This window comes from Peromyscus leucopus, chromosome 23, assembly GCF_004664715.2.
Source record: "Peromyscus leucopus breed LL Stock chromosome 23, UCI_PerLeu_2.1, whole genome shotgun sequence".
NCBI lineage: Eukaryota > Metazoa > Chordata > Mammalia > Rodentia > Cricetidae > Peromyscus > Peromyscus leucopus.
The window spans coordinates 17075478-17100657 of record NC_051082.1 but is presented as its reverse complement, the minus strand read 5'-3'; the positions used below and the strand labels follow the sequence as shown (position 1 = coordinate 17100657).

The 25180-nt window shown below is 46.8% G+C and overlaps 1 protein-coding gene across 1 annotated transcript in view; it reads right to left on the bottom strand.

Moving 5' to 3' along the window:
• Positions 1 to 25180, bottom strand: part of Tmem132b (transmembrane protein 132B) — a 40665-nt gene that overhangs the window by 7638 nt on the left and 7847 nt on the right. Inside the window, exon 2 of the mRNA XM_028894305.2 lies at positions 3393 to 3598. Within this exon, the coding sequence (XP_028750138.1) occupies positions 3393 to 3556 (164 nt within the window). The 5' untranslated portion in view covers positions 3557 to 3598. The remainder of the gene's footprint in view (positions 1 to 3392; positions 3599 to 25180) is intronic.

Sequence of the window (25180 nt, the reverse complement as noted above, 5' to 3'; positions counted from 1 at the left end):
GAAGGAAGGAAGGAAGGAAGGAAGGAAGGAAGGAAGGAAAGAAAGAAAGAAAGAAAGAAAGAAAGAAAGAAAGAAAGAAAGAAAGAAAGAAAGAAAGAAAGAAAGAAAGAAAGAAAGAAAGAAACTAACAAGTGATTTAAAAAAAACTTATCTTTTTATTTTCAGTCTTTCAGAATACATCCCAGAGACAGTATCTGTTTGGTACACGCATGCTACCCAGGATTTCCAGACACATGCTGCTCTCCCTTAGAGAAGAAACCCACACAGCCCCCCAAACAACATCAGCAGCGTTCAGTAACATGTCCACACTTTCTTTGGACTGCCTTTTAGATTAGATGTGTTTTATCACAAATGATAGTGCTCAGTAATCTGTGCTAGTGATATGAATTAACTAAATAGACAGAATGGAAAGGATATCTTAAACAAGTCAGAGGCACACTACGATGGTCTGTGTTAATCAGCTGACATGTTTAAGATCTCTCTTTTGTCTTTAAATCTCTGACATGTTTCAGATCTCTCTTCTGTCTTTAAATCTCAGAATTGTCACGGTGATATGCTGTCATGCAGATTTCTTAAGTCTGTCCCATTGGTGGTTTCCACGGATGTTTGCTTCTGTAGACTTACGTATTTTGCCAGATTCGGTCCGTTTTCATCATGCGCTCTCAGCCCCACATTCGTTGTCCTTTCCCTAGATTCTGGGTCCAGGCATTTCAGACATCCTGTCACTGTCCCACACGTCCCTCATAGTCTGCCTAGCTGAGTTTGGGTGTTATTTAGACCAATTTGTATCTTCCATCCCTCAGCCCATGGGCCTTATTCTGCTATCCTTCCTGTGCCTACCCACTGGGGGTTCTCTCCAGTTTCTTCTCCTTGCTGAGACTACCTATATTCTCAATGTTGCTTAGACTACTTACGATTCTGTGGCAAATACCCCCCTCCAGGTAACAAGCGATTTCAATATTACAATCCACGCATTTTGTATATTATGATTTAAAAAAAAAAAAGACAAAAAAAATATGCTGATGCTACCAGGTTCTACTTCAGTTAAATCTGCTCTGGTTTGGCACACAGGCTCTGGTTTCAACAGTGTTTTGGAGTTTAGAGGCCATCAATGGTGTTCTGGTCTCAGTGGTGCTCCCCTGATATCCTGGCTCCCATTCCAGCCCTGCTGATTTTTCTCCAGGGGTAATGTGTACCTCCTTGTTCAAGGGGACAGGAGGAAGGTGTCAATCACACAGGCGGTGTCACTTTGCTGTGCTTCGTGTCTCAGAGGAACTTGGGAGTCCAGTGCTGGGCCTTTGTGGTATCCTGAGTCTATGTGTCAAAGCACGTCTGAGTTTTCTCATCACTCATCATCTGGAAAAGTCGATTTGTTTCAACACTGTTGGTTTAACAGCCCTTGACTCTGTTTACCTCTCCTCTCGAATTTAACTGTAAAATCAAAAAGAATCCGAGGCACACGTTCAACACTTTGCCTGGAAATCTCAGCTCCACAGCCAGCTTTCCATATAACTGCAGGGCAGGGCACGCTGGCATTCTGCAGCGGTCAAATGAGGATCCGTGTCACCCACACTCTCTCACACACTCTCACCAGTGGTATTTTCCAAGTTCCCTCTTATTCAGGGTGATTTCTATTTCCAACCAGGTGATGGGAGCTTTCCCACAATGCTCCATGCAGTCAGGCTCACTGTCAACACCTTCACCACCCATGAGTCTACAAAAAGTCTGCCAAAGGCCACTGTGCTCCTCCAGATACTTCCACTCTCCGCCCACTGTCGGCTTCCAAAGACTCCCTTCCCTGAGGTGTTACAGCTGTACTCCAAAAGTGGGTAACAAGATCTGGGTTACTTCTTTCCCTTTGTGGTGTAACAAAATGTCCACAAACCTCACAGTTTAAAAAAACACCGTTCATTGGCTTGCTTGCCGTTCTGTGAGTCATGGTCCAACCAGGCTCCCACGGGGAGTTCTGCATAGAGACGAGGAAGCTGAAATCAAGATGTCAGCCGGGCCCTCGCCTGAAGCCGTTGGGGGAAGAACTGACATCCAGACAGTCCGGTTGGTTAAGGGGTTGGGAGTGATCAGTTTCTACAGTTAGACTGGGTGCCCAGTGGCCTCTGTTCATCATGAAGGGTTCCTGGATCCTAAAGGCGCCATCCGCTTTCCGTGGTGCATGAGTCGACCCATCTTCAAAGCCAGCATTGCTCTGTCAAGTGGTCCTCACCCTCAGACTTCTCCAACGCCCTCCTACCACCAGCTGGAAGGGACGCTCTGGTTTTGAGGGCCCCATCTGATGGGTCTGACCCTCCTGGATCATCTCCACATCCTAAGATAGATGGGTGGTTGGCTGTCACTGCATCTGTGAAGTCTCCTTGGCACGGCACCAGATCGACACTTGACTGGATTGCTTTGTTTCTTCTCTGTTGCTGTGATAAAATACCCTGAGGAAAAGCAACTTTTGGGAGAAAGGGTTGATTTTTGTCTCATGGTTCCAGAGGGATCCAGTCCATCATGGTGAGGAAGACATGGCCGCAAGAGCTAAAAAGGAAAATGGCTGACCAGGTTGTACACATACTCAGGAAGCAGACAAGAGTAAGAATAGAAAGTAAGGTGCATTCTCAAAGCCCTGCCTCCAGTGAGATACTTTCCTTCAGAAAGACTCTGCCTCCTAAAGGTTCCATAAACTTCCAAACAGCGCCACCTTCTGGAGACCTAGTGTTCAAACACATGAGCCTGTGGAGGACAGTCTTGTTCAAACCGCTACACCTGAATGAGCAGCAGATGGGGGATCCTCGAGAGGAGGTTGACTTTAGGGCCTCCCCCTGCAGCACACATCATTTCACTGGACTCTTCGATTTCTTATAATACTGCTGTTCCCAACTTAGAGTTGAGGAAACTGGAGAATATATAGTGGAAGTTGCCAGGTCACAGGGCTGTACCTGGGAGGAACCAAGGTTAAAACTCAGGCAGTCTCATCTCCAGCCATGCGGACTTCACCACATGACACCTCACTCCATGTGTGATGACTGACAGTGAGGAAAGGGAGAATGAGTGACGTAGGAATGACAGGCAGTGGGAAGTAGTTATATTCCCAATGCCAGGCTTTGTGTAGGTGCCTCTTAGAATCTCACATCACCTTCTCCTGCATCCTAGAAACTGCTCCGTGAAGCTACCCATAGCATCGCTGGTATTGCTACTATTGTCTTTGATGTAATTTCCTCATGTCCAATGGCTAGTAATCCTCCAAGTCAAAGCCACAGCAACCCGAGTCCAGAGCACTGCCATGCACTGCTGGAAGCCAAACCCAGCCCACGGCAACACACCTCAGATGTTGCCTCCCACAGACACCTGGGCCCCAGCAGCCTCTCACCCACAGCCCGCCTCCTGTTCCTCACCTCCTGTTGGCGGCCACCGGGATCCTCCAGCCCTTGATCTGGCTCAGCTCCGTGTCTGAGATCTCTATCTGCAGCGGCAGGCGGGGCACCCAGACGGTGATCTCCACCTGGGAGGTGAAGTGCTGGTGGGTGAAGTTCACGATGGTGCCCACTTTACTCTTCATCTCCTTCCCATTCACAAAGATAGAATCACAGGTGTTGGAGACCTGGGGGGTGAGAGGGGGGAGGGAGAGCGAGAACATGGAGACACATCAGCAAGAGACACGCCACGCCAGCAGAAGTTCATGGGCCTCGACAGCTCTGATTTATAAGGCACCCAAAGAGCAGGACGGGTACAAAGAGTAATTTGTAGGCACTAATTAGTGACAAATAGCTGATAGATAGACTCCAGGAAAGCCGTTTTGTGTTACAAAATACTGACAAGTTAAACCATAAACATAATTTAACGGGGTTGTGAAACCTCAGCTGCCTTTTGGGAGTGCGCTGTTTTCTTTATCTTACCTTTTCTTATGGGCGCAAACCACCACTAATCAAGCCCCAGGTGTATCTTATTCCACTCTTATACCACATTTGAAGATGCATAAAAGGTGTTCATGTTATAAAGAAAATGTTTTGTTCTGGCCATAAAGCGAAGCCACTGAAGAAAAAAAAAATCAAGAGGGTTCTGCCCTAAATTAAAATCCTGGTAGGCTAAGTGCTCGTGGAATGCACTAGAAACACGGATGGGATTAATCCTGCAAACACTAAACCGCAATTTCAGACACTGGAGAGAGGGAGGTGGCATCTCACAGTGGTCCCTTTCGCAGCACTTGGAGGCGCTCTACTTTGCCCACTGCTGGGGGGGTCTTGGCTAGACACATCAGTCCCCTGCTTTCTTTCCCATCTCCTGGGCAAGAGCAAATAAAACGCCGCGGTCTCGTTCTCCATCAGGAAAGGGTCTTTGTGCGGAGTTCAAGGGAAGGGACTGAGGAGTGAGGTCAAAGGTCAACTTGAAGTGCCATTCCATTCCTCGGGGACCATTCACTCACCTTGTGTTCTGTGGCAGGGTGTCTCATTACACTAGAGAAACTCACTGGCTTGGCAAGGCTGTCTATCCATGGAGCCCCTGGCATCTTCCCATCTCTGCCTCCCCAGAGTTTGGCTCACAAGCATAACGCCACGTCTGTTTTTCTATATGGATGCTGAGGACTGAACTCAGGTCCTTGGTTTTAGGGGGTGAGCTCTTCACCAACTCAACCGTCTCCCCAGCCCCTCTATGTGCAAATTATGAATCTGTCAAAGGAATGATATCTAGGAACTTTAAAACTCAACTATAATAAAATCTGCCCCCAAATCCCCCTCCCAATCAGCTTGGGATAGATTTGCTGTTCAGAGTGGGAGGTCATGGAGAGAAGGGGACATCAGATGGCTAAGGGCTGGCGGGGAGAAGAAAAGGGGCCTCCGACCTGGCTCCAGTTACTCAGAGACGGAGATGATGGGAGGTTAGACGTTGTGCAGCAGAACACACCTGAATATGAACACTAAACCCCACTCTTACGCAGAAGAGCTAAAGTACTGTAGTTCAAATAACCTATTGTATATTTTATGAGTATTTAAAAGAAGGGAACTTGCAGGCTCCAACCACAGGGCAATTATAGAAGATACAAATGGAGTTATTGGATTTATATTGGGGTATCCTACACACACACACACACACACACACACACACACACACACACACACACGACCATTATGTGTGAGTTATTTATTTATTTGGTTGGTTGGTTTTGTTTTTTTGTTTGTTTGTTTGTTTTGAGACAGAGTTTCTCAGTGTAGCTTTGGCTGTTCTAGAATTTGCTCTGTAGCCCAGGCTGGCCTCAAACTCACAGAGATCCTCCAGCCTCTGCCTCCTGAGTGCTGGGATGAAAGACGTGTGCCACCACTGCTTGGTGTGAATTAATTTTTTAAACGTCTAAGGAGGTGGAAATGTTGGAAGCTCTCGTCTGACCATTGCACACTGCACACAAGTGTGGAATTACCATACACTTGCCCACAAATCTATACAATTAAAAGAACGATATTCTTAAAAGACAGCAATGACAGTGGTGGCTGATGTCTCTCTTGACATTACAGTCCCAGTGAGGGGTTAAAACGGGGCCTGTTCTCCTAATTTCCCAACTTTAGAAAGAAGAATACTCTTTCCAGCCTTGCTTTTTTAAGGGAGAAATGCAACAATGAGCCAAGAAAGCTGTCCGTCTTTCAAGGCATGTGGGAGGGACTTAAGCATGTGCTGTTACGCCCAGAATCATGAAAAGAACAATTGGAACGCAGCTCCTACTCAGGGCAGGACATAGGACAGAAGGCTGAGCTCTTATATTCCATAGTACCCATGGTGCTAACCTGACTCTCATTCATTAGATTCTCAGGGAGGAATTAAAGCCTGTCACGAAAAGCCCTCCCCTTCTGTATGAGCACTGAGCTGGGAGAAGCTGAGTTCCAAGAGGTCATGACCTGCCCTGGACTCTGCTCACTCTACCCCTAGAGAACAGGGCCTGAAGCCAAGGCAAAGCCAACACAGAGATTTCAACTGTCACCTTCCTCCTGCCTCAAAGAATGGTCACCCATTTCCAGAACTTTCTCAATATGCCTTCCTAGAATTCAGCTCTCCTGTGCTTGTGATCACTGACCTTCCTTGTCGGCCCACACCAAATCCCACCTCTAATCACTCTGACTGCATGCAAAAGTCAGGGACATGTTGGCTCTAGGAACTTCCATCTTAAGAATGTAAATCACAGCCAGGTGGCAGTGGTGCATGCCTTTAATCCCAGCACTCCGGAGGCAGAGCCAAGTGGATCTCTGTGAGTTCGAGGCCAGCCTGGGCTACAGAGTGAGTTCCAGGAAAGGCACAAAACTACACAGAGAAACCCTGACTCGGAAAACAAAACAAACAAACAAAGAACATAAATCACTTGGCTAAGGAGATGGGTCAGTCAGGAAAGCATTTGTCTTTCAAAGACGAAGACCCAAGATCTATGCCCAGAATTTACAGTTTACAACATGGAGGGAAAAAAAAAGATAGGCTAGAGAGATGGCTCCATGGTTAAGAGCTCTGGCTGTTCTTCCAGAGGCTCAGGTTAAGTTCAAAGCACCCATGTGGAGGCTCATAACCATCTGTAATCCAAGTACAGGAAATCTGACACCTTCTTCTGGCCTCCACGGGCACTGCACACACATGGTGCACATATATGTGCATGAGGGCAAAATATACATATTAAATTAAATATAAATAAGTGTGATAGCATATACTCCTAATCCCAGAGCTGTGGAGAGAGAGAAAGGTGAATTCCTGGGGCTTGCTGGCCAGCCAGACTAGCCTACTTGGCAAGTTCCAGGCCAGTGAGAGATTCTGTCTCCGAATAGGGTGGGGGAAGAACAGGATGGCTCAGCCAGGAAAAGGTAACTGCTGCCACGCTGAGCACCCGCATTCACCTTGCAATGCCAAACACTCTCAAAATGCCCTTGGTGGTTTTGCTGGGACACATACTCACTACTCTGTCCCCAGCACAGCACAGGATGCGGAGGATTCCTAAGGTGTCATTATGTCACAGCTGTTGCTCCTGGCATCCCTTCCATCCAGAATGTCATAATGCGTGCCTACCTAAGAAGGGATGGGCGGGTGAGTCAGCAAGGCTCTCCGGCTAAGGCATAAGGAAATGTGAAAGTCAGGCTGGGCAGTCAGCTCAGGCCTACAGTGCTTGTTACACAAGTGTGAGGAAGTGAGTTTAACACAGAATCCACACTTAAAAATATAGAATAAAATAATAGAAGCATTGTGGCACATGCCGGTAACCCCAGTATGGAGAAGGTGGAGACAGGGGGATCTGAGAGCCAAGTCTAGCCTCCTTGTCAAGTTCCAGGCCAATGAGAGACCTTGTCTCAAAAACAAGTTGGACAGCACCTGAGGAATGATGGATATGCACCTGCACACACCTATACTCAACCTCATACACACACACACACACACACACACACACGATATTATAAAAATAAATGACATTCATTCCATATATCGTGGGTGGAAACAGATCAGGAAAGGACACAGGGCTTGAAGCATGGGGACTCGAAGCTGATGAACACGTATGACCTTGGGATTCCAGTACTCAGTATGACCCTCTGACTAGGAACTGAGATTACAACGTGGAATAAGTACCTGTTAGGTAGAAAAGATACGGCAGTGTAAAATCCAAGTTCCCACTCCCATCATTCATCTATCTTTTAAAAAAAAAAAAGTATTATGTGTATGGGTGTTTTGACTGCATGTATAGGGGTGCACCATGTGGGTGCAGTGCCTGCAGAGGCCAGGTGAGGGCATCAGATCCCCTGGAACTGGAGTTACAGATGGTTGTGAGCTGCCATGTGGGTGCTGGGAGTGAACTCAGGTCCTCTGCAGGAGCAGTCAGTGCTCCTAACTGCTCAGCCGACTCTCCGGCCCCCATCATTCATCTAAACGACACCTTCAGGGCCCTCCAAGCCCCAAGAGGAGCATAGAAAACCAAGTGCTATCTATCCTCATATAAGAAGAGCAGAGGCCAGGAGCATGGAGATCTGAAAAAAGACTGAGCTACGTCACGTTCATCTTCCAGTGTGTTAAAACAGCTTATAAAATGTCATCTTGGGAAAGCTGCCTTTAGAGGTTAATATGTTACTGTCGAGTTATTACACGTCTGCAACTCCATTATCTCAGGATAAAAGACACAAGAGGGAGCCTTGAGATATGGGAATGGCTCCTCGGGGGATCTTGGGAGTCGCTCACTTCATTCTCCACTCAGAACAGCGGGAAGGATGCGGGCTAAATCTACCGTCCTGCATCAAGCCTGCTATTGGCCCCTCAGGCTGTGAACAGGAAAGGGGCGATAGGCGGTCTGCTGTGACCTTTCCCAGCCCAAAGGCTGTGCCTACACTACAGAGTCAGAGAGAGCACCTCTTACAGATATTCACAGGAAAAAAAAATCCAGAGATTCCAGATGTAAACAGGCAGAGGACCCGTTGACATAGGACCAAACACTTTGTGGGTCTTACTGCATGTCGCAAAATCCACTAAGATGCAGCAGGGAGGCAGATGGTGTTTATTTATTTATTTATTTATTTTATTTTCAAGTTACTTTTAGTGTGTGCTCACACACACACACACCACACACATACATACACATGGAAGGCAAAGGACAGCTTGAGAGGGTCAGCCCTCTCCTTCTACCACATGGGTCCTGGGGACTCAAACTCAGGTTGTCAGGCTTGGCAGCAGGAGCCTTCACCACTATAGAGTAGCTTTTACTTTCTAGACTATACGGATGGCGTCGGGATGCATGCTCCTGCCCCTACGTTCTTCTATCACGATTTCAAGTTCGGTCCTTGCTTCTGCCTGGCTGCATGGTGGCCCCAGGCTTTCTTTTGGCTCCTTCCAGCCAGAGCCATAGAGGAACATTGATGACAATTGATCAGCTTCTCCCATGCATTACTGTAATCATATGGGTTCCCAGGGCAAGGTCCATCCAAGCAGGACAATAACCAGGGCTCCTCACTTCCTCGAAGCTATTCTAGCATTTGCTTCCCCCCAAGAAAGCTTTTTAAAGATTCCGTTCTAACCAGCCTGCGCTCCGGCAAGTTCCAGGCCAGCAAAAGCTATGGTTGTAAGACCTTTTCTCAAAAATAAAAATCGTCCTAAGCTATACCTGTAGAAAGATTATGTATCCTTCACGTTTATTCTTCCACATCAGACCAGGACTCAATGTATAATTTATCACTTTAGCACTCTTTCAGGAAACCCTCGTGTCCAGGGAGGGGCTGCTGTGAGCAAATCAGTACCACAGTCTGGGGCCCAGCTACCTAGATCTTATCTGTTCTTTCTCTGACAATGCTGAACATGTTACCTCTGAGTCTCTGGGGCTAAGACCCTTCAAGAAGGACCCTGAGGAGCCTAGGATCTCCAGTACACTCATGCAGTCTCTCAGAAACCAAGTTAGGAACCCCAGCATGTTCTGCTACCATACAACCTTTCTCTGCCTGAGCATCTCATCTGTAAAATAAGAATAAAAAGCCTCCCCCCCACCCCCTTTTTAACCATGGTTGCTGAGACCCAGGAGCTATCCTCGGTGCTGAACACAGAGCAAGGCCATGCATAGTCCCCACCCTCACGGGATTTAAAAGCTGGCCTGGGAGAGATGCTTAATTAAAAGAATCGTATAGTTATATAATAAAGAACTCTATCGTGGAAAAGGCTTTAGAGAAAAAATAAAACAAGGAAAAGAACAGAAAATGAAAAGAGAGAGTGCTAGGTGGTTAGACTGGAAATCACACATGCTGTAAAATGACAGGATGGCATCAGTTTACTTCTGAAATAAATGTTAAGTTATAATTCTATGATAAAAATCTGTATCAAAGATAAAACTTCTTCAAAAAATTTTTTCAGACAAAAACTAATGGAATTGCTAACTAACTGAAGTAACTGAAGAAATGCTAAGCGGGGCACAGAGATGGCACAGTGATTAAGAATGCATACTGCTTTTAGAGAAGATCTGAATTTGGATCCAAGCTCCCCTGTCCTGTGGCTCCCAACCACCTATTACTCCAGCTGCAGAGGAATCTGTCGCCCCCCTCTGGTTTCCTTGGGCACTGCATTTATATGCCTGTGTGGACACACATGGACACACACACACACACACACACACACACAGAGATAATTAAAAAATTAAAAAGTAGAAAACTTTGAAAAAGAATGTTAAAGAAGAAACATTTAAGGAGAAGAAATAATGAGTCAGACACTCATATCTACACACAGACATCAGAGCATGAGGAATGGGGTGATTTAAACAAGACTAAAATTACCATTTTTTTCAGAGTCCTAATTGCTCTTTAACATAAAATAATAGTAATATGTGTTCTCATCTGAAGCAAATAGAAAATAGATGGCAAACTAGAGCAGATGGGGAGGAGTAATTGGGAATGTAAGATTTCATGGGCTATATATTAATACATCTAAAGCAGTATTTACCTAAAGGTGAATTCGGATTCTTTGACACATACTGCAAATAGCAGCTGTGGTGGGAACACATAAAAACAACAAGTGTTTTAATTTCTTTTTTTTTAAACACATCTTGATGCTGAGGACTGGAACCCAGATTTTCACATGTGCTGAGCACGCATCCTGTCACTGAGCTATGACGTCCTCAGCCTAAATATTATATTTATGAAACAATAAAAACAATAAGCTAATAAACCGAGACAAAATATTCAATTGGCCAGATGGGCAGCAGAAATGAGGGAGAAAAATCAGAGAGCAGATGGGAAAATAGATAAGAGCAGGATATTACCTTCCAATCTTGTCCTGCAGATAATAATATGAGATAGGAATGAGTTACATGTATAAATGAATACACAGATCACCAAGTTGTTTTCTAAAGTCCTGGGTGCAAGCATATACTCTGTACAAGAAACTCATTATAAGAATAAATGTAGCAGAATCATAATACAGTTCTAGTACAAAAAACTCATTGAATAAAGTAAAAAAAAAAAAAAAAAAAAAAAAAAAAAAAAAAAAAAAAAAAAAAAAAAAAAAAAAAAAAAAAAAAAAAAAAAAAAAAAAAAAAAAAAAAAAAAAAAAAAAAAAAAAAAAAAAAAAAAAAAAATCACTGTAACAGTGCTTTTTATCTGACAGATAATTTAAAGGACACAATAGAAAAACAAACAACAATAAAAAATGGAGACACTAGAGATAGATGAGGAAAGAAAGATCCACCATGAAGACCTAATGAAGGGGAACTGCAGAGTCTGTATGAATCCCTATCACAGAAAGAATGGCTAGAGATAAAGAGAGAAGCCACATAAAGGACAAGGGGCCTACGAGATGGCTCAGTTAGTAAAGTCCCCGCCACAGAAGCATGAGGACCTGAGTTCAGATCCCCAGGCCCCAGAAGTGTGGCACATTCATGATGCCAGCACTGAGGAATAACAGACAGGGCGAGAGACTTGCTGGCTATCCAGTGAAGCTGAATAAATGAGCTCCAGGTTCAGTGAGAGACCCTGCCTCAAAAAACACAGTGGAGAATGGTTGCTAGAGTTTTCCGCCTTGCCACAGTCAGGACAATCTTTGTCACCCGCCATCCCAGCCGCTCAGACCAACCAAGTAAACACAGAGACTTATATTGCTTACAACTGTATGGCCGTGCAGGCTTCTTGCTAATGTGTTATAGCTTAAATTAGTCATTTCATAAATCTTACTTGCACGTGCTGGTGGTTACGATTTACATGCTGCTGGTCATGGCGGCGCTGCAGTGTTCTTGTTTGTTCTTTTATTTTCCTTTGTTAGTCCGTATCTTCTGCTAGAAGCGATCAGTTTTATTTATTATCTCAAACAACTGACATACAGACCATCCCCCAGCACAGCAAGTGCAGACATCTCAGACACCTGCATCAGGCCCAGGTCTATGCGGACCTGCTGGTAACGCCAAAAAACCAAAAGCTCCAAGACATACAGAAACACAGCAGAGAATTACTGAGGAAGACACCTGATACTGACCTCTTGTCTCCACATGCACGCACATATACTCATGTGCATATGTGTACACAGCCACACGAAACATATAAACAACACACACAAGAAACGTGGTTAAACTTTTTCCAAATACATAGGGATATATGGGGAGAGCTCCAGCGTATCGTATACGAAAGCTAATAGAGAAAATCAGTACAACCACAGTCACACCACTGACTCTGACATTTAACACACGTTTCTCAGTAATGTAAAGCAGCAGACAGAGATGACCCGAACAGCACATCAACCCATGTGAACTCAGCAGCCCAGGCAGAGGAGTAGATTACACACTACTTCACTGACCACAGGTCAAGAGTTCACCAAGGGAGCCTTGATTTTCAATGCTAGGTCAGGAAATCAAGGCCACCGATCCCCACAGCTAGCCAGCTGTCACTCCCACCGTGCTCAGGCACCTACAGGATTTTCTCTTTGTTTCCCAGCTTTGAACGTCATATGCCTAGCGTAAGCTTTGCTTGTGTTTTTCATCTCTGTGGTGTGTGACTTTCTCAGGTTTAAAGTTTGGTACCTTGATTATTTTGGCTATTTTGTTTTCAAACATTTCTGTAGCTCCGTTATTTGGCTTTACACACACACACACACACACACACACACACACACACACACACACACACACGCGCGCATGATCATTTAATACCACCTCACAGCAAATGCTTCCCCCTCCCTCCTCCCTCCCTCTTGCTGGAGGGTTTCTCTTACACTATCACTCCCTTGGTGATTCTGTTTGGGTAATTTCTCTCGACACATTCCACTTCATGGATTCTTCCCTTCGCTCTGACTATCCTGGTGAGAAGTTCATCCATCCAAACATTGAAATCTGGCTCTAGAGAGATGGCTCCATGTTTAGGAGAATGGGCTGCTCTTCCAGATGATCTGCATTCAGTTCTCAGCACCCATGCTAGGTGGCTCACAACCACCTATAACTCTAGCTACATGGAACCCGATGACCTCTTCTGGCCTCCATAGGCATTACACTCATGTGTGCATGTGCACACATACACAAATAAAAAGGGAAATATATCTTTTTAAAAATCAAGATCATTGCTGCTGTGCACTTTTATTTCTAGTATTCCTGTATTCTTTTTTGCACGCCCTTAAACTCTGCTAAAATTACCCATCTATTCATTTACATTGTCCATCATCTCCATTCTAACCTTTAACATGCCAGTTATAGTTATCCTAAATTCTAGCCTGAAAGTTCCATAATCTGAGTCAGAGCTAGTCTAATTATGAACTGTTAATATCCTCCTCAGGGGTATGCCTTTGCATCAATTTTTCATGAGTTTTAGACTTTTTCATTTAAGGATAGATATGTTCAAACTCATACAAAGGGTGCTGAAATAAATTCTTTTTTTTTTAATCAGCAATGGGCATAACTGTCCCTCAAGGCTTTGGTGATGAGGTTTACTGGACTTGGTCTGAGGCATTGTGGTCATGCTTAGAGCACCAAGGGCTTCAGAGTACTCTCCCCTCCCTCAAATTTAGGGTTTATTTTCTCAAGTCTTCTCCTTCATGGCTTTGGATATTTCCATTTTTGTCCACAGAGTAGCTGCCTTGTGCCTCTCCCAGCTACAATCACCACTGTTTCTTCCTTGTGCTTTTTTTTTTGTCTAGTGGAAACCTAGGGCTGCGTTCTCTGGTGTTCCAGGCATCAGACTCAGGTTGGTACCCACAATGTAGAGAATGTGCCTGGAGAGGATGAGTCCATATCCACTGTTGTGATTAAATACGCTGAGAAAAAGCAATGTAGGGGAGAAAGCATTTATTTTGGCTCACAATTCCAGGCCACAGACCATCACTGTTGGTAGGTCACAGTGGCTGGAGCTTGAGACAACTAATCATATCACAGCCACAGGAGGACAGAGAAACGAATGTGCCTGTGTTCACTTGCTTGCTTCATTCATATATAGTCCAGGGGCCAAACCATGAAATAGTGCCACTCAGCTCACATTTGAGGGTGGTCTAACCACTTCAATTAAGATAATCCCCCCGCCCCGCCACACACACACACACACACACACACACACACACACACACACACACACACGCCAAACTGATCTGGACAACCCCTCCTTGAGACTCTCTTCATAGGTGATTCTAGCTTTGACAAATTGACAGTTGACCATCACACCATTTTAGAGACATGGAGAGTTTACAACATATCTGAAGCTAAAATCCAGGGCCACCTCAGGGTCAGTGCTGCTATCAGTGGGCTCTGAGCAAGCCTCTAGAGACAGAGCAAGTCCAGGAGCCTGTGTTGAGGAGGTCCACCTGAGCCGTGAAAGTGACTAGTGTAACAATAGTGACACATGGTGCTCATGAGCTTGGACCACACTGGTTGTGTCTATTCCAAGTCAAGGACAAGATGGGATTGCGGCTCATAGTGACGTGAGATGTTCAAGAAACCTTCCCAAGAGGACTCACTGCTCCTGCCCCCACCATAGAGGAAAGAAAGTTATTTCCATCACTAGGAAAAGCCCTGTCCCCATCACGCTCAGCAAGGTCCAACCGCACCCTACACACAAGCACAATCCAAACACTTCTGCCCCTTAATGAGGACTCCATGAGGCCAGGCCTGTCATCTCGTGCAAAGTGCTTGTCTGTGTGACTTTTTCATTTATGCATTCCGTCCCAAGGAGATCCAGACAATAAGGAGATTTCAAAAGCACCAGCACTTAAGAACTAAGGATGAGACCCAAGCACTTGCTACTCATCAAAGGATGCCCAGAGGAATGGGGAAGTGTCTCCCTGGTGAGGGCCCAGCATGGGGTCCTGCCCAGCTTCCTGTTCCAGTTTTTCTCAGTTCTGAGCCTGCTGGGAGAGGCTTGCTGAGCAGGTTCCCACAGCACAAGCGCCGGATCAGGAGACGAAAGTGCTTGGGGTATGTGCATAAACTAGTCACATAAAAGCATCTGAGTAAATTCAGCATCTTCTAGCGGGATTGTGGGGAGCCAGGCCAACCCAAGACTTTTCCCAGAGGCCCTGATGAAAGGACAGTTCTGTGTCCTTGTCCAGGAGAATATATGGCAAGGCCGGTCTGAAGATGAACAGTCAAGGTTGTGGTTTTTTGGATTCCAACTCTTCCCCCGGGGCTGTGGTCATCAGTCCTTAGGCAGCTGTTTCTGAGGGACCCCATGTTCTCTTTCCAACACTGTCTAACTTAGCTTCCTGCTGACCTTGGTCATCCCAACCCTTGCAATAGTATATAAGATGCTGTGCTTCTTAACTTACTCGGCCTGAGTCATCAGCTTATTCAAGACTTCCTGGTCCCAGTTATTGCTTTTGTCTTCCTTGTTTCTCATCCCGGATCCTCCCCTTGACACCTCACCATTCAGGGACCCTTATTCCTGTAGGTTCGTGTTGAGGGATCAATAGAGAACCGGATCAGGCATGTAGCACATGCCTATAATCCCCCACATTTAGGAAACTGAGGGAGGAGGATTGTCACAAGTTCGAGGGCATCTGATGAGCTACAACATTGGAGAGGGGATGAATAGAGGGGAGAAGGGAGAGGAGGGAAGGAAGGAGAGAGGGATAGAGAGGAAAAGAAAAGAGAGGAAAGAGAAAGGAGGGAGGGAGGGAGGAGGGAGGAAGGGAGAAGGGAAGGAGGTAGCACTCTTATCCAGGTCTGTATCTTTACATTTAAAAACTACTTACGGTTTTTGTTATCGTTTGGTTTTAGGAAAGGAAACTTCTAGGCCAGATAGACGCCTAGACTGGCAGTCCGCTTGCATAAAGGCATGAGGATGTGAGTGAAATCCCTAGCCACCACTTTTTTTAAAAAGCCCCATGAAGCGGCATCCACCCACAATCACAGGACTGGAGAGGTAGAGACGGGCAAAGCCTTGGGCCTCCCTGGTCAGTCAACCTAGGTGAATCCAGGAGCCCCAGGTTCTGTACGAGACCTTGTCTCAAAAAGCAGACAAGTAAAACGCAAGGTCTGTGGCCGCTGAGGAGGACTGGCACCCGAGGTTGGCCTCTGGCCTCTGTACACTCTTACGCACATGCGCGTGGCACCTTGCACGCACATGAGCACACACAGAGAAGGAAAAAGAAACTTGCACCAAAAACTGCCATGAACCGTGAAGGTGAGGAAGTTGGCCTCCACGGCCCGGGAGTTTTTATCTCCAGGGGGGAACGTCCACGACAAACAGTAACCTGCCTGCCACCTGCTTCAGGGCATCTGCAGAAAGGCCTCGGCTCAAAGACCCCAGAGGACCAAGTTTGCCCACCGCTGCCAGGGGGAGGCTAGATGCCCAGGCTCACGGGGGAAGGTTTCCAAAGCACTCCTTGGCTTAACTTCCCATTGCCGGGCCCTCATTCTGCTGCATATTTGCTCTGTTCCTAAATATTAACACCGTTTTATTGCCCCCACCGCCTCTGTGTTGTGTCTCTGTATCTGCCTCTGTCTGTCTGTCCATCTGTGTGTGTGTGTGTGTGTGTGTGTGTGTGTGTGTGTGTGTGTGTGTGTGTTTGTGAGCCCCCAGGGAACCACCTGTCTTCATCTTCCAAGCTGTAGGATTATAGGTGTGTGCAACCCTGCTGACTTCCATACATGGGCTCTGGGGATTAAACTAGATCTCCTCAGCCCACTTAGGGCTCTTTCCTTACAAAGGACCGAACTTCTGCAAGGACAGGGGAGCTTTTTCATGCTTACTGGATTCTGCTCAATCCGCAGGCCTCAACTGGAGCCTGGAAACAGAAGGGCACGGGCTCTGTCCCCCTGCCTCAGCTCTGACCCCTCCACTTTCCTCTTCTCACTTTGAACAATGGTGAATCCTACCTCCCATGCTCCGGGACACGTGCCCTACAATGGGCACGTTACCCATTAACAGTTGCAACCGGTACTAACTGACCTCAGATCCTCTGAGAATCAGATTGGCCAACTTAGCTGGCTCCAAGTGTAAACATGGCTGCCAGCAGCCCACTCTCGTGTGTGAGGAGAGGTAGGAGGAGGTAATTATCGGAAAGAAAGAAAAATCAGAAAAGGAAGGATAATTATCCCAACCTGGGAAGGCAGCCCACAAGGTGTCCACCATGTTGATATAATTAAGTGAGTGAGAATTTCAAACCAGCTGCTTTCTCATTAGTGGGGACGGATACCACGTTCCCTGGGAGCCAAGAGTCACCACACGGCATTTCCTCGTTTTGGTTCCCATCGTCCACACGTCTTCCTTTCCCTTCTCAGTTAATAATCACCACGTCTCTCGCCCAAAGTCTTCTATGCACAAACCCTCCCTCTTGATGGAGCGGAGGGGGTCAGACAGGCTGTGACTAGATGGGTCATCTGCTAAAGCCACCCCTGTAATAGATTCTGGCTGTGGACGTATGTCATGCTAACTTCAGCAGCCACAATGTGGGGGCAGAACCGGCCCTGTGAAGTCCTAGCTGACACATATTGAAGTTCCCTTTCCTGTCCTCCAGAGATCATCTCTGAAGCGTTTCTCCTTTGGATGCCTGCTAATAGGATAGAGTCCTGTGATGAGAGGGTGTATCCCAGCACACCACAGGGACTCCTGGCCTCCTGCCCCACAAGCACCTGCCCAAATGCTTCCTTGTGGGTTCACACAGTGTCCCTTCAATATGACAAAGTGGATCATGGAGGGGAAATTCTCAAACACCAAACACTTAATTATTCCTTTTTCCCTACATTGAACATAATGGCCATTCACTTGGTGCTGCATTAAAAACTGAATCAATGAGTAGCAGACAGGCAAGGGGATTCCTGTTCATTCATTCATCCAGTTAACACACCCAGGATGAGACGCTGTCGGTGCACATGTCGGTGATGGAAACAGGGTCTCCATCTGTACTGAGCTCATTCTAATGTGAGAAACACAAATACAAACGAACAGCAACAGGTCGTCAGATACTTGTGGTATTATCAGATGGTGGCAAAGGATACAAATGAAGATAAGGAACTAGAGAGAAGATGTGTGTGTGAGGCCAGGTGAGACTAACTCAGTGCCTACCTCCTGAGCATTGAGACTCAGGTGTAGACCACCATACCTGGTTTATTTGGTGCTGAAGATGATCCCAAGGCTCCATTCATACCAGGCAAGTCCTCTACCAACTAAATCACAATGAGGATGGATGAGCAAGTGTCTCTGTGCGATGCTGATATAGATTCCCTTGGGTATACACCGAGGAGCTGCCTATCTGGGCTGCTCTGGGCTCACAGCCATGCTAGTCTAGATAGCACACAAACAGGGCCTCTCTTTCCAGTCCTCCAAGACTCAGTGGTTAACCTGAAAACTTGTTAACATCTCTAACACCTGAGGTAGAAACCTTCCCAAGGAGGATTCTGTTGCATTGATTTGTCCATTGGGCTTCGACACTTTCTTCATCCTAAATCCTGACCTAGAAGAAAAGGCTATAGCCACATATGACCTCTGCTTTCCACAGCATGCACCAAATCACTCACCCTCCCCTGCCTAACCCATCTCTGAGGCCCGGCACAAACTAAGCCCAGAGTTAAACCATGCCAATCAGTTCTGGGCTCTTCCTCCGGAGATTTTTTTTAATAAAGAAAATGGAAAAGATCCCTCTCTTCCATCCCCACAAGGACACCTAGTCATGCTGAGGAGATGTCACAGCTGGAAGAAGACAGAAGGAAGTGGATGCAGGAAAAACAAGAAGATGACAGCATCCTGGCACAGATCTGTCCTCCAGCTCTGGCATCCCGCCACCCCAGCCTTCGTACAGTTGGTTTATGAAAACCACATGTCCCTTGTATCCAGGGAGGATTTGAGGGTTCAGTCTCCCTAACCCTAACCATGAGACCTGGAGGGCACTGCTCTACCTCAGGTTTCTGAGGGTATAGGCTCACAGGAAATGGGTCAAGCCAACCCTGAGTGATATCCATTATGGATGAACAAAGCCTCCTTGTGTGGTGTCTAGGGATGTGTGGCTCAGTGGTACAGCACTCGCCTGACCTGTGCAGTGTCTTGAGTTGAATTTCCAACACCCAGACATCTCCATGTGCCTACATTACATTTCTTTACCCTTCTGTTTGTTGATGGACACCAAGGCTAACTCAATGCCCACCTCCTGAGCACTGAGACTCAGGTGTGGACCGCCATACCTGGTTAATGTGGTGCTGAAGATGGATCCCAAGGCTCCATTCATACCAGGCAAGTGCTCTACTAACTAAGTCACAATGAGCATGGATGAGCAAGTGTCTCTGTGCGATGCTGATGTAGATGCCCTTGGGTATACACTGAGGAGTCGCCTGTCTGGGTTGCTCTGGGCTCCCTCAGGGTCCAGCAGCCCTTACTCACTGCAGCATCTCCACAAAAAGTTAATGCTGCAGACGTGGGCCTGAAAGCATCTTCACAGGTCCTAGGAGCCTTCATTGCTGCAGCTAGCTGTCTCTGTCACCTGACAGGCCTGGTCCCTGAGATTTTGTGGATAGAAGTTGGTTCACTGATTCTTCAACAAATCCACAGCCTGTGTTTCAACGAACATGTGCCTTCACCTTGGGCATCAACTAAGGGACAGACACTCTTGTTGGCAAGAAAATATATTCTGTCCTATCTCTCCAGGTTGTGTTTGGATTTGGTTTTTTGGGTTTTTTGTTTGTTTGTTTGTTCGTTTTGTTTTGTTTTGTTTTTTTGTGTATGAGACAAGGTCTCACAGACTCCAGGCTGGCCTCAAACTCGCTATGTAGCTGAGGAAGACCTTAAATTTCTGGTCCTCCTGCCTCTACCTCCTGAGTTCTGGGATTCCAGGTGTGCACTGCCATGCCTGATCTATGTGGTGCTTAGAATGGAATCCAGGGCCCCATGCACACACAGGAAGCAGACTACCAACTGATCTACATCTCTAGTCCTTCAACCATATTGTTCTGTGTGCTCGCCTCATCTTCCACAGAAGAAGAGCATGTGACGACAGCCCGATGGTGACGCCATTCTGCTCACTCTGCTCACATCTGTTCAGTATGCTCATTGCCAGAGATGTTTCTAGAAGGCCAGAGTTTCCTTCTACGGCTCAAATTAACCCCAGCATTCCTCATCACAACGGTCATCTGGCCTCACGTGTGATGGTACCCTCGGTTCCTACCACCCTCTCATGCCCTGCATACCACAAATACCCAAGCCCAATTATAAATCCTCAGGACCTATCAACATCCCCTAAACTGCGACACAGGTCACATTTACAGGGGCAGCACACCGTGGTAAACCTGTAGCTCAAGCTTCCTGGGTCATTTGACCCCTCCAGGACAGTGAGCACAGCAGCTCTCTGAACCTCAGTCTCTTCCTCTCTGCAGTGGGGTGACCCTGCTGCTGTCTAAAGGGACAGTGGGAACCTTAGGTGAAGTAGTCAGTGCAAAGGACCCAGATGGAGAGTGATAGACAGATGTGAATTCTCCATTCCTGCCTTTTATGAAGTTATTGAAAGGATAAAAAAAATTAACTATCTGTAGAACTAGATAAGACTGTTTTAAAAAAAAATAAGGAAAGTATTCATGGATTTAATTTATTTCTGAAACAGGAGGGTGTGCCCAGTGCCTGCTTGGTGACACTGAGGGGTTGTTACATGATTCACAGGCTTGGAGAGGACACCTCCTTGTTCTCCTAAGACAGCCAGAAATCATGAATAACAGAAGGCCGGCCCGCCCCCATCCCTCACACGTCTCTGAGAGACAAACGGCCCCAAGCCAGACTTGCAATATTCTCGACACCTTTTGAACAACATGAAAGAGCGAGGCAGGGCCTGGAGCAGCCTTCGGGAGAAATGCACAGGTTTGGGCTCTGCTTCACTTTTTCTTTTTGACCTTCTGTTGGAAACGTGATGAATGTTCAGAAGACAGTTCATGGTTAAAGAGAAACCGTAACGGTACCAACATTTATCAACTGGGCTTGGTCGCTTTATTTTCAAAGATATTTGTGTGTGTGTGTGTGTGTGTGAGAGAGAGAGAGAGAGAGAGAGAGAGAGAGAGAGAGAGAGAGAGAGAGAGAGAGAGAGAGAGCCAAAGGTGGATGACATCTGAGAAATGACCCCTGAAGTTGACCTCTGGCCACCATATCACACATGCAGGCATCTGCAAGTACAATCCTACACGTACATACACCTATCTCCTGCACACACACACACACACACACACACACACACACACACACACACACACACCAGGACATATAAGCTGGAGCTTTCCCTGCTGGACCCTTATCATCTTGACCGTGTGATCGGAATAAGAAGCATCGCCTGTCCAAAGGGAGGCTGTGGAACCCACCCCTCCGCTCCCCGAAGACCCTCATCCCGACGCTCTCAGCTGAGACAGAATTTATATTTCCCACCCGCTGCACAAGGCAGCATTCATTTCTAAAATCCATATCAGGCTGCTGATATGCATCAACCAAGGCACTGAGTTGCTGGCAGTGAATCCCCTGAGTGTCTGGGGGAGACGTGAGAGTCTCGCTGACTCCTGTTTAAGTCATCACCTCTCCCATGCGGGAAGAGAGCTTGTCAGGCATTGGTTCCTAATGTCTTTGGTTTCCCTGTAGACACCCGAGATACTTAAGGAAAAGGGACACATTTCCATCTGTAAAAGACAGTGTAACCTCTCAGGGTAAGCTTGGCAGGAGTCAGTTTGAGGACAGTCTAAGAGCGAGAAGGGGATTAAAGGCCTGGAATCAGTGTCACAAGCCTTTGCAAGGGGCTGCATTCCCTGAGAAACTGGGGCACTCTTCTTAATACAGTGGTCAGAGCTCCGAGGCTCAAATCCCAGACCCGAACCTACCTCACAGCTGCCCTGCATGGCTTCTCATCAGTAGGGAGTGGAATTTAACAGACAAGCCCCACGGGGATTTGAAATACTGTGGGGATTGATAGGCATAAAGAGCCCGGGGGCGCACAATAAATGCTATGTCTTCTCTCATGCCAAGTTGGTGCCTAAGAGGCTGGGGAGACGACTGACTGGGTAAAAGTGCTTGCTCTGCAGGTGTGAGCACTGCAGGTCTGATCCCCCCAGAAACCCACATCAACTTGGGTGTGCTGGCTAGAGAGGCTAACCACGCTGTCTCGGGATGTGTTTGACTGAGGAACTCTGCTTCAATGAATGAGGTGGGAGAATGACCAAGCTGGATTCCCAACATCGGTCTCTCTGCCTCTAAGTGCGAGTGCACACACATCCTCGTGAACCCACACACAGGCAAAAACATGCGTACACACATACACACCACACACAAAATGAAAAAGAAAAAAAAAAAAACAGGGCCTCAGGATCAGTTCAAAAAGCAGATGCACCACAATCCCCCAGAGAATGATGGCTGGGGTCATCTCAGAACCCTCACTCAATGGACTCCAAAGAGTCTCTGTGTTCCCCAAAGCATGATATCATCCTCCAGCGCCTGTAGCTTCCCCTTCCCCCAGACCACTAGGGATCTGTCCACAGAACACTTGCACAGTGTCAGCCGGGGTGACGGGTGACCCAGATACATTGAGAAGAAAGGTTAGAGAGGTCCACGCCTCATCACAGAGCCTTCCATCTAAGGGGAAAGTGCTCACGAGAGCAATAAGCAATAAGCAATAACAGACCTGTGGTCACATTTGCTTGTCTGCCACTTGTGGGAGAGAAGCAGAGAGGAAGACAGCAGATCTAAGGAAAGGCCCAGCCGTGCTGCAGTCCCTCAGGGTCTCTCTGCTGTCTGTGGTGATGTCAAAACCTCATTCTTCCCCCTAGCATTTACCGAGAGCCCTGAGTTTGCCAGGCACCATGGGAGGTGCTGGGGCTGGGAGGCGACAATTGAGACGTGTCTGTGGTCCTCAGGGAACTCATCCATCATTCCAAAGGAGATGTCAGATGGAACATTTTGTCCTAGATACTGTGAAATCATCCGAGTCAGAACAGATCTCGGCTGCAGCTGATGCACAAAAACCACCTGCCTCATTGATGGTGCTGGTGAGAATCTGACATCTGAGATGGCCGGTAACCCCTGGCTCCCTAAGAATTCCCTTGAGTACTGGAGCTAACCCTACAGTGTCCTGCACACAACATCTACTAGCACTTCAAAGTTTGAAATCCTTTGATGAAGTGTGCTTGGCCATGCTATTCTAGACACCACCTACATTCTAGAGAGTTCTCCCCTGAGAAGAACAAGAAGATTGAGGAGAGCAGCAACCTGCCTCTGTCTCTTGAGGGTATTGCTCCTAGATGTTTTTGAAGTTTGAGCCTTCAAAAAAAAAATACTAAGAAGAGTCTACCATCCACCAGGTCTGCTTAAGTGGGAGAAAAACCATCGCTGAGTGAAATCGATATCCTACCCTGCCACAGGGGCCACTGCAGCAGATTTACAAACAGGCTGGCCACTGACACCAGTGTCCAAATTCTGACTCTTCCCTGTTTGAACTTAGTGACTGTCTGTGACATTAGGACAGATGAAGGATGAGACGTGCACACTCCAAGACCAGATCAAAAACTCGCGTGGATTGAACAAAATTCAGTCAGCAAAGAGACATGACCGAGGAAAAATGCCTTGGCTCTTTCCACTGTAACGTCCCCAACAGACTTTGTACTGACAGCAGGACAGCCCCATGGTGAAGAGCCACACACCTGCCTCCCTGCTATACCAAAGCGCATACTTTTACATTGGACACTCCCTTGACTGTTGACGGCAATACAAAACCAATCTGCATGCACCGTTTAAGTCATTTCTTTAAGATATCAGCAGCCCTGCAGCAGGAAGCACAGTGGATACCACTTGCTGACTTTCTTGCAGCCTGGCCCTCAGACGGCTTTCATACACAGCCCAGGACCACTAGCCAAAGGAGTGATGCCACCCACAGTGGACTGAGCTTGACTAACAGTCTAGACAATCCCTCACAGACATGCTTACAGACCAGCCTGATGGGGCGCTTTTATCAGTTGCCTCTAAGCTGTGTCGGGTTGGCAGTGAAAGCTAACCGTGACAGTGATGGCTACTAACTTAGATAACATCGATACACTGGTATAATATGAGACCTATGACATAACATAAAACCTATCAGATTTTCATTTAAAGGTGTACCTTTCATGTAAGTCAATCAGTGATTGACTCTGAAACGTCGTTAGGAAAAAAAAAAATGGCAAAGGCTGACGTGAGCTTTGCCATATAACCCTTATACCTAAATCCACCCCTACCTGGGACTGGATCTTCCATGTGTGTGACCTGGTTGAACTCAGAGGTTTGTTTCAATCATCTGAGTGTCTTGAGGATGCCAGTGGATGCCAGGGTAAAGCCGACAGCTCTGCCTACCATCTAATGACACTCAGGACAAGTACCAAAAGGCATTCGGTTTCCTTCCTTCCCACCGAATGCCCAGAAAACACATATCTAGGAGACAATAAATGTATCCACGGAGGTCACAGGTACCAACAACCATATCTGCCCAGGTCTCTGTCTCTGGAAGGAGAGCAGCAGGTATTTGTGCGTTAGAACAGGCGGGAAGGAAGTGCAGGTGCACAGCTCCTGGGAGAAGCGGAAAGGTACGCAGGTTCGAGCTGGCTCACTCCAAGATCTCCCAGAATTATGCAGAAGTGGTTCCAGGATGCTTAGTTCTTAATTAGAGATGCCAAAGATGGAAAGGAACAAATGCTCTAATTGATATTGGAAGCTTAATGAAGTTGACGGAACAAAAGGTTGAGACTGCAGCAGTGTGGATCCCCGGCCAACAAGAAATACATGACACATCTCCAACCAGAAATGCAACAATAAAAGTCCAAATTACTAGCATAAAGAAGGACAGAATTAGGCAATCACAGCCAAACTGCCTGACAACTTATTCTTAGCTGCATGGCTCCTGGCAATGGGGGGAAGGAAGGAAATTCATGCCCAGAAATAGACTAACAGCGGGGATTTTTTATATGGAATTTTTTTTTGTGTGTGAAGCATTGTGCATTGCAAGAGGGAAAGAAAATGGCTTTAAATCTCTTTTGATTTTTTTTCCTCTCCCCATGTCCTTTCAAGTAAAACTCACATCAGTCTGAGGCAGGTGGATTTGGGTTTCTACCACTTGAAATAACAATGAAAATAATAGTCGCTTGCGCCGGAATTCATCCTCGGTCTGTCAGATCCCCCCCCCACTCTCCTGTCTGTCACACCTGGCCAGCTCCCACTGCCTGAAGGGTGATGTCTACTCAAGTGTGTCTCCCTGAGGAGCCCGCTCAGAACACACCTGCCTTCCATTAAACCGCTCTGTAAGCCCAGCTACTTAGGGGGATTTT